This window comes from Bos indicus, chromosome 1 (assembly GCF_029378745.1).
Source record: "Bos indicus isolate NIAB-ARS_2022 breed Sahiwal x Tharparkar chromosome 1, NIAB-ARS_B.indTharparkar_mat_pri_1.0, whole genome shotgun sequence".
Taxonomy (NCBI): domain Eukaryota; kingdom Metazoa; phylum Chordata; class Mammalia; order Artiodactyla; family Bovidae; genus Bos; species Bos indicus.
The window spans coordinates 157,088,966-157,103,292 of NC_091760.1; the positions used below are offsets into that span (position 1 = coordinate 157,088,966).

Consider the following 14,327-nt stretch of genomic DNA (forward strand, 5'->3'; position numbering starts at 1 on the left):
TTCCCACCCTCTCCCTCTCCCACAGAGTCCATAAGACTGTTCTATACATCAGTGTCTCTTTTGCTGTCTCATACACCGGGTTATTGTGCCTTTAAATCAGAATTTGTTCTTAGAAAAGACGGAATTGGCACACGTGGCATTGCTTAGTATTTGAGGAAGATATGAGGAGTGGAAAGGGAAGGCAGCTTTCTGGTATGTGAGTGTCTGTCATTCTAAGGAAGCCTGGCCTGTAAAAATATGAATCTACCAAGCCCATTGATAAGTTGAAGGGTATTCGTAACTGTTGACTGAAAAAAAAATGCACAGTGTGAGAGCTGTGACTTAACTCTTATTTGGGGGAAAATGAGGACTATAGCCTGGGAGACAGCATCTCAGATGGCCCTGAGAAACTGCTCCAAGAGGCAGGGAGGGAAGGTCAGTGTGCATGTGATTTTGGTGAAGAGGGAGTACATGCAATCAAGCACATATTTTTCCAGAAGGTTTCTGCTGGTCTCATGAGGCTTTTATTAGTCATAAGGAATGGTCATCACCATGAAGGATTTCAGTGCTTTTCTAGATGCAAGGAGATGCAAGAACTAAGCTCATAAAATCTCCTGAAATTATCTAACCATCTGCAGTCTGTTCTGCCAGTTTTTCCAGAGCACAGAGTACCTCATTCCTAGTCTCCATCCTGAACACCTTTCAGAGGCTGTTGAAGGTCAGCGGCTGTAGCAGCACATGATTTAATTCTTGTAGCCGTGGATGTGTATGTGTGTGCTTAGACACTCAGTTGTGTCCGACTCTTTGTGACCCCATGAACTGTAGCCCACCAGGCTCTTCTGTCCTTGGGATTCTCCAGGCAAGAATACTGAAGTGAGTTGCCATTTCCTCCTCTAGGGCATCTTCCTGACCCAGAGGTTGAACTCGTGTTTCCTGTGTCTCTGGCACAGCAGGCAGACTCTTTACCCACCGAGCCATCTGGGAAGCCCTGTAGCGGTAGATGGTGTGTGCCAGTTTGTAGGTGACAGACCTTGAAGTATTTTCTCAGTTTTTCTAAATAATTTCCCACAGAGTCACTTTAATGGAACCTCCCCAAGTAAAACAAATAGTCCTTTAGAAATTGTGAGTGAATTAACAGAAAGGGAGGAGTAAGAGAAATCTCAATAGCAATTATTTACAGCCAGTGCTGAGGAGAAGTGAGACCTCCTGACGGTTGAGTGGCTTCCTCTGTGAGGCTCCAGATGAATTGTTTTGGAAGCATCTTTCTCCCCTAAACGTGGTGTGCCCTCACAGTCCAACTAAGGCCAGAATTGCTCCTTCAGTTACCCAGCCTTTCTAATTTCTTTCAACCCCCAGAGAAGCAACCTGGCAAGCACAGTTGGACACAGCAGATGGGAAAGGGGTAGGCCAGGACTGGTTTGCACAGATCTGTGTAAATAGTTGTGAAAGCATCTTCCTTCCCATTGGCTCACTTGTGCATATTATGCAATCATCGAAATAATTGCCTTAAAACTTGGAAAAAAATGTATTCTGAACAGCAGTCTATGCATTTCCTCTCCATAACTAAAACAATGGTTTGTATGGATCTGTAAGTAATGGAGTTCCATAGTTCTGTAAATTCAGAAAGACTCACTGTAAGAAGTTCTGCCCATTTTAAATGGATCTGCCTTACTCACTGTTCACGTTTTTATGAAGAGCCTTCCTCAGCGGATATCTCTGTGGTTTCCCCCAAAGTAGAAATGGCCATTTTGTGACTAGGTTGCCATGTGATCACGCTAAAAACATATACGGCTCCCCTGGTGGCTCAGATGGTAAAGAATCCGCCTGCAATGCAGGAGACTCTGATTTGATTTCTGGGTCAGGAAGATCCGCTGGAGAAGGTATAGGCTACCCACTCCAGAATTCTTGGGCTTCTCTTGTGGCTCAGCTGGTAAAGAATCCACCTGCAATGTGGGAGACCTGGGTTCAGTCCCTGGGTCAGGAAGATCCCTGGAGAAGGGAACGGTTACCCACTCCAGTACTGGCCTGGAGAATTCTGCGGACTGTATAGTCCATGATGTCACAAGGAGTCGGACACGGCTGAGTGACTTTCACTAAAGGAAGCATGCTTTGGGTGAGAACATTATTAGAAAAGAGACAAAGAGAAGGAAATGGCATGTTTTTAAAATATGATCAGGTATATTTTATCAATGACAATTTTTGACCTCGGAACTTCTGGAGCACCACCAGGGGATCAAAACTGCGATACATTTGTTTTTAATTTCAGTGACTTGGAATTCCATTGTGAACTCTCAGGAGGAGTTGCTTTCAGTCTATATGCAATTAGTCAACATACCTTTCCTTTTTTGCTCCACACATCACCTTTGTAAAACAAAACCCTAACTTTTAAATTAATTCTGTTAGAGTGACTTGATTGACAATCTGTGTTAGTTTCTGCTGCACGGCAAAGTGAATCCGTTACACAGAGACACGCATCCACTGGTTCAGACTCTTCTCCCACACAGGCCATCACAGAGCTGAGCGGGCTTCCCCGTTAGTCAGCAGGTTCTGTTAGGCACCTGTTTTGTGTATAGTAGTCTGTATGCGGAGAAGGCGATGGCACCCACTCCAGTCCTCTCGCCTGGAAAACCCCATGGACGGAGGAGCCTGGTGGGCCGCAGTCCATGGGGTCGCTGAGAGTCAGACACGACTGAGCGACTTCACTTTCCCTTTTCACTTTCATGCACGGGAGAAGGAAATGGCAACCCACTCCAGAGTTCTTGCCTGGAGAATCCCAGGGACGGGGGAGCCTGGTGGGCTGCTGTCTATGGGGTCGCACAGAGTCAGACACGACTGAGTGACTTAGCAGCAGCAGCAGCAGCATGTGTATGTCAATCCCAGCCTTCCAGCTTTTGTCTCCTACCTCAGTCTTCTGGTTACCATACATTTGCTTCCTGTGCCTCTACTTCTGTTTTGTAAATGAATTCATTTGTACCATTTTCTAGATTCCACGTATAAACTATGTCACAGGATACTCGTGTTTGTCTGACTTACTCCTCTCGGTATTGCAATCCCAGGTGAATCCGTGCTGTGCAGATGGCACTAACCCGTTCATTTTAACGGCCGAGTGACATTCCACTGTATGCACGCTCCACGTTGTATCCATTCTGTTGTGCATCCATTCTTTGTCCCTCTGTTGATGGACATTTGCCTTGCCTCCGTGTCTTGGCTATTGTGAACAGTGCTGTGGTGAGCATTGGAGTGCGTGTATCTTCTGGAATCACGGTTTTCTCTGGATGTATGCCAAGGAGTGGGATTATATGGTGACTCTATTGTTAGATTTTTAAGGACCCTCCATACTGTTCTCCATAATGGCTGCACCAGTTTACATCCCCTTCAACAGTGTAGGAGGAAAACCCTGACTTTAGAAGCTTGGCCTCATATCTCCTAACTGTGAGACTTTTTTCCTCACCTAGAAGTTATTGAAAGTGAAAGCAAAAGTCTCTCAGTCATGTCCAACTCTTTGCGACCCCATGGACTATACAGTCTATGGAATTCTCTAGGCCAGAACACTGGGGTGGGTAGCCTTTCCCTTCTCCAGGGGCTCTTCCCAACCCAGGGACTGAACCCAGGTCTTCCGCATTGCGGGCAATTTCTTTGCCAGCTGAGCCACAGGAGAGGCCTAAGAACACTGGAGTGGGTAGCCTCTCCCTTCTCCAGGGGATCTTCCCAACCCAAGAGTCTAACCGGAGTCTCCTGCATTGCAAGCAGATTCTTTACCAACTGAGCTATGAGGGAAGCCCTGTTATTGAGTATTTGCTAAAAGTGTGAATGCTGTGATGAATGATATTCATCTTGCTTGAGTTTCAAAGATTTATTTCATTAAAAATATGAACTCCAAACAAGTGTGTGCATTTGGTCATGTAGAAGCTGCCTATGATCCCAGTACTGTGCTCCTTCCTATATGGTGGTGGTTTAATCCCTAAGTTGTCTCCGACCCACGCAACCCCATGGACTGTAGCCTGCCTGGCTCCTCTGTCCATGGGATTTTCCAGGCAAGACTGATGGAGTGGGTTGCCGTTTCCTTCTCCAGGGGATCTTCCCAACCCAGGGACTGAACCCCATTCTCCTGCATTTCAGGCGGATGTTTTATTGACTGAGCTTCCACGACTTGCTAGATAGGCCTGTTCTTATTTTCTGTAGCTGAGTGAGACTATCTGAGGTACCTACCATAGTTCAAATCTACAAAGTACCTCATTTCAGTTTGCAGTTCTAACACCGTCTTCAGCTTCTCAGTGTGTAATTGGCAGTGGGCTTCCTAGGTAGCAAACCAGGCATTTCCTATTAACTTTAAAAGTGCCACTGAGAGTTGTGATGCAAAAATTCTCACTTCAAATTGAGCACCTTTGTTCACCGACCTGGTTTGGAACCGGAGTACCCAGCATGTATCCTGAAAGTCTTCTGAAACCAGCTATTGTGTTTCCTTACAATTGCATAGTAGCTGGTTTTACAGGCTAACCAGGAGCCATTGTACCCTAATCAGGAGCTGGTCACTGGGGGGCCTGGAATCTCAGCTCCACATAATGAGTTTAAGCTGTGTAAAGTCTTCTAGCATTGATTAGCCTGCCGAACTCCCAAATCATCGATTTGATGCATACCTCCTTACACCTGAAATCTTTAAAGACGTGTGTCATTGCTGAGAGATTTCTAGTTAGTTTTCTTCACACAATTGTGTGTATTTCCTTTCTTTTTCATTCTAGGATAATATGAACTACATACCAAAAGAATCCTTTTTACGTAAGTGTTAAGGGATATCTTTTGTTTTTAATTCCAAAGGTAATTCACATATTTGAATTCAAAGAAGTTAAAATTGTGCTCAACTTAATTTGTACACACTTCAGTATCTTACTGACTATATTCATACTTGTGGGCAATTTGAAAGTGCCTCATTTTACTTAAGTGAAGCAGATAAAGAGATTGAGAGAGAAAAGAATAGAATGTCAAGCTATTACTTCTTATAAAGTGTTCAATCCAGTACCGTACAAAGAACAGTGTATTTTTGTACATGGGATGACAGCTCTTCTATTAATACAGGAGAGCAAGTCGGAGGTGTTCGTGTTTAAGTCTAGCAGCCTCCTTATTAAGAAGTCTTTATATATATACATTAGTGTTTAAGTTGGACAGACCCATCTGTTCAATGTTTAACTCTGCATCGTCTAGATAATAATGCCCTATTTCTTATTACCTCAATTAAAAGAAAATGTTCTTCATAACCAATGTATCAATAATAATATATTACCACTTATTAACAGGAATTAGCTTTATGCCAGTTCAGTTCAGTTCAGTCGCTCAGTCGTGTCTGACTCTTTGCGACCCCATGAATCACAGCACACCAGGCCTCCCTGTCCATCACCAACTCCGGGAGTTCACTCAGACTCACGTCCATCGAGTCAGTGATGCCATCCAGCCACCTCATCCTCTGTCGTCCCCTTCTCCTCCTGCCCCAATCCCTCCCAGCTTTAGAGACTTTTCCAATGAGTCAACTCTGCATGACCTGGCCAAAGTACTGGAGTTTCAGCTTTAGCATCATTCCTTCCAAAAAAATCTCAGGGCTGATCTCCTTCAGAATGGACTGGTTGGATCTCCTTGCAGTCCAAGGGACTCTCAAGAGTCTTCTCCAACACCACAGTTCAAAAGCATCAATTCTTCAGTGCTCAGCTTTCTTCACAGTCCAACTCTCACATCTATACATGACCACTGGAAAAACCATAGCCTTGACTAGACAGACCTTTGTTGGCAAAGTAATGTCTCTGCTTTTCAATATGCTATCTAGGTTGGTCATAATTTTCCTTCCAAGGAGTAAATGTCTTTTAATTTTATGGCTGCAGTCACCATCTGCAGTGATTTTGGAGCCCAAAAAAATAAAGTCTGACACTGTTTCCACTGTTTACCCATCTATTTCCCATGAAGTGATGGGACCAGATGCCATGATCTTCGTTTTCTGAATGTTGAGTTTTAAGCCAACTTTTTCACTCTCCTCTTTCACCTTCATCAAGAGGCTTTTTAGTTCCTCTTCACTTTCTGCCATAAGGGTGGTGTCATCTTCATATCTGAGGTTATTGATATTTCTCCCAGCAATCTTAATTCCAGCTTGTGCTTCTTCCAGCCCAGCATTTCTCATGATGTACTCTGCATAGAAGTTAAATAAGCAGGGTGACAGTATGCAGCCTTGACGTACTCCTTTTCCTATTTGGAACCAGTCTCTTTTTCCATGTCCAGTTCTACTTACCAAATGCACCAATAGGTAAGGATTCTTTGTGGATCATTAAATTGCAGTGATAAGATATGTACACATCCCGTGCTTGGTCACTCAATCATGTTTGATTCTTTGTGATCCCATGGACTGTAGCCCGCCAGGCTCCTCTGTCCATGGGATAACCCAGGCAAGAGTACTGGAGTGGGTTGCCATTCCCTTCTCTTAGGGGATCTTCCCAACCCAGGGACTCACCCTCAGATCTGGCATCTCCTGAGTTGCAGGCAGATTCTTTACCACTTCACCACTGGGAAGCCCAGCAGGTTTCCTGGAGACAGAAGAAAGGGGCCCCCTCTGGAAGAACGCTGGACGTGATGGCCAGAAGGAAGCAGAAGTGAACAGGAGAGATGCAGGAAGAGTCTCAGTGAGGGAACTTGGAGAGCACCACTGTGATCATGAAGGGAACGGACAAGGAGGGCCACTCTACAGAGACCTCACTGCAGTTCATCACTGCGTTGCCTCTAAGGATCTTGAACGATACGGACAAACAGATCAGAATTATTTTTTAGTTGCTTTTGATTGCTGTACTACATCTCTCTTCAAGGCGATACTATGTCAGATGCGGCCAGCTGGGCCTCCAAGGCTTGTTAACTTTACACATTCTCAAAACAGCTTTAGTTTTCATCATCCTTTTTGAGAGGAAGAATGAGGTACAAAATTCCTTTCTGTTAAGCCACTGAAATCTAGTCCGTTATTTGTTACCTCAGCTTTGCCTGTTGTATCTCCTGCTTCCCGGGGATGTGTAGCTAATAAGTGACAAGACTGTGGTGATTCCAGCTCTTGACTGCTTTGCTGTAGGACCCCCTAAATGGGTCCCGTTCCCCACATACAGACCTTTCACCGTAATTTATATCAGTGAAGAGTTTTTGTGGTGCTTCCTACACCGCAGGTTCAGGCAACGATTCCCTAGTCTAGCCACCAGTAAGGGGCTGGATTCCTTGACTTGGGCATCCTGCACCAGAAGTGATAGTGGTTACAGGGGAAGAGACTACTCCTCCGAGTTTTAATAGTCTGTCTTGACCTCAAGGTTCCCGGTGAAATTAGGAAATGTCAAAATTACTAGTCTTTTCATTAAAATCTCATTTCTATTCCAAAGTTAGATAAAAAGCAAAGAAAACATAACAGAAACTGCATTACCCACTTGAGTTTCAGACCAGCCTCAAATATCTCTTTAGATTAGATGGTGGTGAGCACTCAGATGAGCTGAGCTGAAAATGAGCACTCCCACATCCAAAGCCTCCTCCTTCTCTGGAGGTTTCTAGTTCCTGGTATCTGCCACCCGCCGGTGCTGCTCACTGCTTGTGGCACCTCCACTCAGCCTGCCAGAGAAAGCAGCAGGTCAAAAATGAGACCTGTTGGTTTGACAGTTATTCATGGCTTTGTCAGAGTGGACTTCTTAACTATGTGAACTATAGGGCTGTTTGTGAGTATCCTTCATTCGTCTTTTATTTATCCCAATCACCAGTGCTGGTTAGCATTGCTCTTCAGTAAAGGAGACAAATGCTGTGGTAACCCCCTTTTCTGAATGGGGGAGTATGCTCCTTCCATCTACCCTGTGACTTGATCAGTGTGGCGTTAGTAACAAACAATATCACGAGTCAGTTGAAGAGAGGGCCTTGTAATTCACATCTCATTTCCTCATTAAGCAGTTAGCTGCTTTGGGGCTTATGAGAGCCCGTAGTTGAGACGACATTTGCAGGCCACACAGGGGCCTATCCATCCTACGTGCAGAGCAGGCAGACGATGGGATGGATGTCCTGCCTCCCTTGGGCTGCCCTTTGGAGCGCTGGGTCTGGGTGCTGGGCTCACCAGCAGATGCTTCCTTCTTGTCCCGTTGTGGTCAGTCTCTCCGTGGCACACCCCCTTGAGAAGCGCTGGAGGGAAGGGAGACGTCACTGATAATGCCTCATCCCGCGTGTCCCTCCTGGTGGTGCCCTGTAGCCCCTGCGAAAGGCAGGGCCCCACACCTCACCGTCACAGCTCCATTGTCAGAGCAAAACAGGATTTTAGTGGATGGGGGAGAGACGAAAGAAATCAAAGCACTCCCTTCCCAACCACAAGAATTCATAAAAATCCTAACATGAGGAAGATTTGCTATTAGAAAATTTTAGAACTTAAAACGTGAGTTGAATGGCCAAGATCAGGTATGAACCTATGAAAGCCCTTATTAAAGTGTCTTCATTCAATAAAAGAGGCAGCATTAAGGGATGCAAAGGTGCGTGCCACATCTAAAATTACTATTAATTGTAGTATATTTGATTTCCGTTTGCATTTCAATCTCAATAGTAGAACTTGGGGCCTTTTTAACACAGTTTTAAAAATTGTGAATTTGTTTGCCTTTTTTTGTAGAGAATCTTCTGAAGACTAAGAGGCCGTTTTTCCCCTTCCGGTCCTCCATGACAGTGAGCAGTATTTTTGCAGCGTAGCATTGCAGGCTCCCAGCTCCCGCTGGACTCACAGATTACTCTGTGACTTACACTGTGCGCTTCCAGATTACTCACAGAGTAATTTAGGTGGATAGGACTGGGGAAAAAAGAGAAGAATCTTTGAAAACCTGTCTACCAAAGCTGAGAAAGTTTCTTACACAGTCTTCAAGGTTATGAAGCCTTACTTCTTTTTTAAATTTACTTTTCTTGGAGTATAGTTGTTTCACGGTGTTGTTAGCTTCAGTGTACAGAAAAGTGAATCAGTTATACATAAACACGTATTGACTCTTTTTTCAGTTCCTTTTCGCCTATCAGTTCAGTTTGGTTCAGTTCAGTCGCTCGGTCGTGTCCGACTCTTTGCGACCCCATGAATCGCAGCATGCCAGGCCTCCCTGTCCATCACCAGCTCCCGGAGTTTACTCAGACCCATCGAGGCGGTGACGCCATCCAGCCATCTCCTCTTCAGTCCCAATCTCACTTATATGCGGAATCAAGAAAGGGGGCACGGACGAACCTTCCTTCTGTCTGAAGCCTCGCGGGAGGCCGGGGCTCCGTCCTCTGCTCTCACTGCGCGTCCTCCACCCTCCACCGTCCCTTCGGCTGGACTGAAGGGCACAGCCCAAGGACGGGAGCCTTCCTGAGCTCGCTCACAACTTTACTGCCACAGCTCTGTTTCCTTGTCTTGAATCTGACTTACTTCCTTTTGTCTTCCCAACCTCCATCACCTTGGTCTTTTCCCCCCCATAATTACCCCCACTAGAGAGCACCAACAGTTCTCATTGTCTAAAAGGTATAAAAACTCATGTGGGAGTGACTCAAAATTGGATAGCTGCCTTCATCAAAACTTTCAAAACTGTTGTGTCTTTTAGTTCAGAACAAGAAAATGGGATCAATAAACATTTTTCATCCCAAGGTCATAGCTGTGTTTCTCTCCTCCACCCCCACTGGAGAAAGAACGCCTAGAATTCAACCAGTTTCCTAAAAGATCTGTGACTCCAAGGGTTAACAAAACACTTGGATAATTCAGCATCATGAGTTTTGGGGGACTCTACTTTGTGACAACCATCAAACCAGATTAAATTCTGAGGTTCGTCAGACACTTGGTCTTTCAGCCCGAGAAACAGCGTTAACTGCTGGAGCAGGTACCTGAGAAAACTCCTGGTTCTGCGGAAGGTCACTAAGAATCAGGAGGCGTGGCTTCTGGTGGGAAGGTTCCACCACTGACTGGTCACTAAGAATCAGGAGGCATGGCTTCTGGTGGGAAGGTTCCACCGCTGACTGGTCACTAAGAATCAGGAGGCGTGGCTTCTGGTGGGAAGGTTCCACCGCTGACTGGTCACTAAGAATCAGGAGGCGTGGCTTCTGGTGGGAAGTTCCACCGCTGACTGGTCACTAAGAATCAGGAGGCGTGGCTTCTGGTGGGAAGGTTCCACCGCTGACTGGTCACTAAGAATCAGGAGGCGTGGCTTCTGGTGGGAAGGTTCCACCGCTGACTCGCTGCATGAACTGGGCAAGTGTTTTCATGTTTCTGGACCTCTGTCTCCTCATCTCTAATTAGGGAGTTGGACTAACTCGTTAGTTTGAAACCTGACCTGGAGATCTGGGCCCCACACCCACCCACCACTGATAGAAAGAGACTGATTGGAGTCTCTGTAACCTGGTTTTTTTAAGGAACCCTCCTCAAAGCATCCTATCGTCTGACACGTGTATAAACCATTATAGCTGAGACTCTGTAGGGCCACTTCTAGCTTTAAAACACTGCACGGTAGTCGCTCAGTCGTGTCTAACTCCTTGCAACCCTATGGACTACAGCCTGCTAGGCTCCTTTGTCCATGGAATTCACCAGGCAAGAATACTGGAGTGGTTGTCATTTCCTTCTCCAAGTTAAAATACTGAGTTTCCATTAAACTAGTATTCTCTACACTAATGGTAATCTGAATTAGCATGAAGTATTGATATTAGTCAGGATTTCTCTGATAGTTCAGTTAGTAAAGAATCTGCCTGCCATGCAGGAGACCCGGGTTTGATTCCTGAGTTGGGAAGACCACTGGAGAAGGGATAGGCTATCCGCTCCAGTATTCCTGGGCTTCCCTTGTGGCTCAACTGGTAAAGAAGCTGGCTGCAACACAGGAGACCTGGGTTCGATCCCTGGGTTGGGAAGATCCCATGGAGAAGGGAAAGGCTACCCACTCCAGTATTCTGGCCTGGAGAATCCCATGGGCTGTATAGTGCACGGCATCCCAAAGAATCGAACATGACTGAGCGACTTTCACTTTTATTGATATTAGTCAACAGAATGAATATATCAGAGCATTCTTTTTAAAATACATGTGATTAATAATATATGTGAATGAAATGATTTATTCAGAGAGCCTAGCACAGTAGTGCTGGCTATATAACGAACACTGACCTCACAGGATTTGCAGTGAACATAGGTGTGATGTGGCTGAGCAGCATTTGCCAGAGTGCTGATGCCAGTGAATACTCGAGGAATTGATAGCTGGCAGGATGGTAATAGGGCTTCCCAGGTGGCGCTAGTGGTAAAGAGCCTGCCTGCCAGTGCAGGAGACATAAGAGACGTGTGTTTGATCCCTGGGTTAGGAAGATCCCTTGGAAAGGAAGTCGAAACCCACTCCAGTATTCTTCCCTGGAGAATCCTATGGACACAGGAGCCTGGCAGGCTGTAGGGTCTATAGGGTCGCAAAGAGTCAGACACGACTGAAGCAACTTAGCACGCATGCACACACAGGATGATAATAACAGTGACATTGGTTATAAGATCTCACTACTCAAAGTGTGTCCCAGGGGCGAGCAACATCAATATTATCTGGGCACTCATCAGAATGCAAAGTCTCAGGCTCCACCCCAGACCTCCTGAGGCAGAACCTGCATTTTAACAAGATCTCTAGGTGATCTGTGTGCACACAGAAGTCCAAGAAGCACTGATAGAGAAAAAGTCTTGGGGTTCAGCAATTCCAGGGAACCATACTAGTAGTAAACCATGGGGGTTGGGAGTCACACTCAAATCAGAAGATGCTAAGGCCGGTGCCTTTCTCTTATTCCTTAGAGAGTGTCTCTGACCTGGAGATGTTGGACTTCCTGAATCCACCTAGCATGCTCTTTCTCTCATCCAAACTGTACTGAAAAGCTTTTCTAAAAACACAGTATTATGTCTACCATAGTAGCAACAGCACTGTAATTTTGCTTTATTTTTCACATTTTTAATTATTCAGCTGTTTTATTTGTCACTGCTTAGGGAATTTTTGCAAAACTTATGTCTACAATGCTACTGATTAATGCATATTTAGGCAACTAAACAGATGTAGAATGGGTTGACTGCTTTGATAAAATTAAACATTGATGAAACATATATTTGCAAAGCAATAATGATGCTGACATGTGTGTAAATAATAACAGATCTAGCTCCCTAATCATCTACAAAACACAGTGAGGGAGGTGGCGGAATTAGCAAATACGTCTCACTTACTGGGCAGATCACTTCCGAGTGCGTGTTTTTTTCATGTGAATACAGTTATGTTAATTCATAGCATCTATTACCACTTTAAAATGAGAGAAGTATATCTAAGCAAAAAACAATGAGACCCGAAGCATATTTCCAAAATATATTATAATTTGCAGAGCTTCTTTGTACTTCATGCAAGGTGCCTGTTTTCTAATGTATTCCTCCACAGTAATGTAGTTTGATTTTATGCAAGACGTGTTTTGAGCTTAACTGAATCTATGTTTCACATTTGTGTTTCCCATTTTAACATCTCTGAAATTGGGATCTGTCATAATTGATGGCATGTCACAATTCAATCGACAGCATTTTTAAAAATTTTTTACAATCAATTGGATCTTAAAGTCAATTAAATTGAAAATTAGAATCTGTAGTGATCCTAATCCTAGTCCACATGCTAAGTCACTTCAGTCGTGTCTGACTCTGCGACCCTAGGGACTGTAGCCTGCCAGGCTCCTCTGTCCATGGGATTCTCCAGGCAAGAATCCTGGAGTGGACTGCCATTTCCTTCTCCAATCCTAGTCCACAGAGTACAATAAAGGGAACATAAAGAATCAGCCACCTGTATTTAAGTAAGAAGGGCAAGCGAATAAAGAGATAGAAATGACATTAAGTAAGAAACGGTTCCACGGATTTCTGTTTTCACAAGAACCAGAGAGCAGAATCATAGAAGACAAGATAATTTAGCAAAAGGGCAAGGAAGAGGAATAAGGGAGATGGAGAACGACAGGAGAGCAAATAAAGCACCCAGCTGGGAAACGCAGCCACTGAGCGCATCGCTTTGACTGCGGTTTCCGTAAGTGGTGTGCCCTACGCCAGCCAGGAAATTTGCTGCTCCCTGTTCCGGACTCAGGAGACGCTCCCAGCACCTTTCAGGGGGTGTTTTCTCTCTGCTGGGCCACACGGGTGGGCCAATCACCCCATCACCTCTGAAGTGCCATTTTTTTCCCTGCCTGTGTGTTTTACCCAGGCCCACACCACCCGTGTTACCATCCAGGGTTCCTGGCTTCCTTTATCAATAGAAATTGATAAAAGGCCAGACAAGAAATTCAGGCAAGTCTTCATCGGGGCCCCTGCTGCACAGAGAGAACCAAGAATGGACCACAGGTCCCCTCGCTTGCTCAGTCCCCACGGTGGGGGCAAGCTGGTCCTTATGTGGGGCAAGGACTGTGCCCAGGGCTTGAGCCAGAGGCAGCCCAGGTGATCCGCCCACCCGTGGTGGGCTGAGTGCAGGGCGCAGGCCCAGGACCCTGCTTTCTCTCTGACCCCGGCTTTTGCTCCTGGCTCTTCAGAAGTGGCAGTTGGTTGTTTTGTTTTGTTTTGTTTTGTTTTGTTTTGTTTTTTGGCCTTTTTTATCTTGCTGTCCACACTTAGCCCCAACCGCGCATTGATTTTTGGTCCCTTGTAGTTCCTTCTATTCCGTTGCCTGAGGAGGGTGCGTCCGATGCAAACACAGCCGCAGAGGGTCCCAGGGCGCGGGCTGGCCTCCCGGGTGTGAGTGATGGTTACAACTTCTGTCTGTTTCTTCTTTCAGGTGATATCAAGATTATCAAACAAATCGACAGTCTCACAGGTATGGCTTTTTGCCAAAGAGCAAAATATTTATCTAAAATTTGTGGGATTTCCAACAAATCTGTTTCCCCCTTGAAGATTTTACGTATTCACCTTTGACTTCCCCTAAAACACTTCCCAGTGAGAGATGTGGTAATTGACTTCCCTGCGTCTGGGAACAGGAAGGTGGAAACTCATAAATCTTTTTAAGGCCTTATTGGTATTGTTAAAAAGCAGTTTGTCAGCAAAACCTGCCCGAAATATCAAAGTCCTGAAGTGTTCATCTTAGTAGAATTGAGCTTGTAGGTCAGTCTCAACTTTTCAGAACCTTCCAATTTCATGGAAAACTTCCCCCCAAACAGTGGCTTGTCAGATTTATAACCTAGACTTTTATTGCCAATCATCCTGTGCCAGGAGCCCTGTGCTGCTGCTGCTGCTAAGTTGCTTCAGTCGTGTCCGACTCTGTGCGACCCCATGGAGGGCAGCCCGCCAGGCTCCCCCGTCCCTGGGATTCTCTAGGCAAGAGCGCTGGAGTGGGTGCCATCGCCTTCTCCCTGTA

General features: G+C 45.4%; 1 protein-coding gene across 2 annotated transcripts in view; it reads left to right on the top strand.

The window, feature by feature from the left end:
- KCNH8 (potassium voltage-gated channel subfamily H member 8) overlaps positions 1-14,327 on the top strand; it is a 492,644-nt gene that overhangs the window by 427,704 nt on the left and 50,613 nt on the right. For both annotated transcript variants that reach the window (XM_070797270.1, XM_070797274.1), the window contains exon 12: positions 13,752-13,790. In XM_070797270.1, the coding sequence (XP_070653371.1) occupies positions 13,752-13,790 (39 nt within the window). The remainder of the gene's footprint in view (positions 1-13,751; positions 13,791-14,327) is intronic.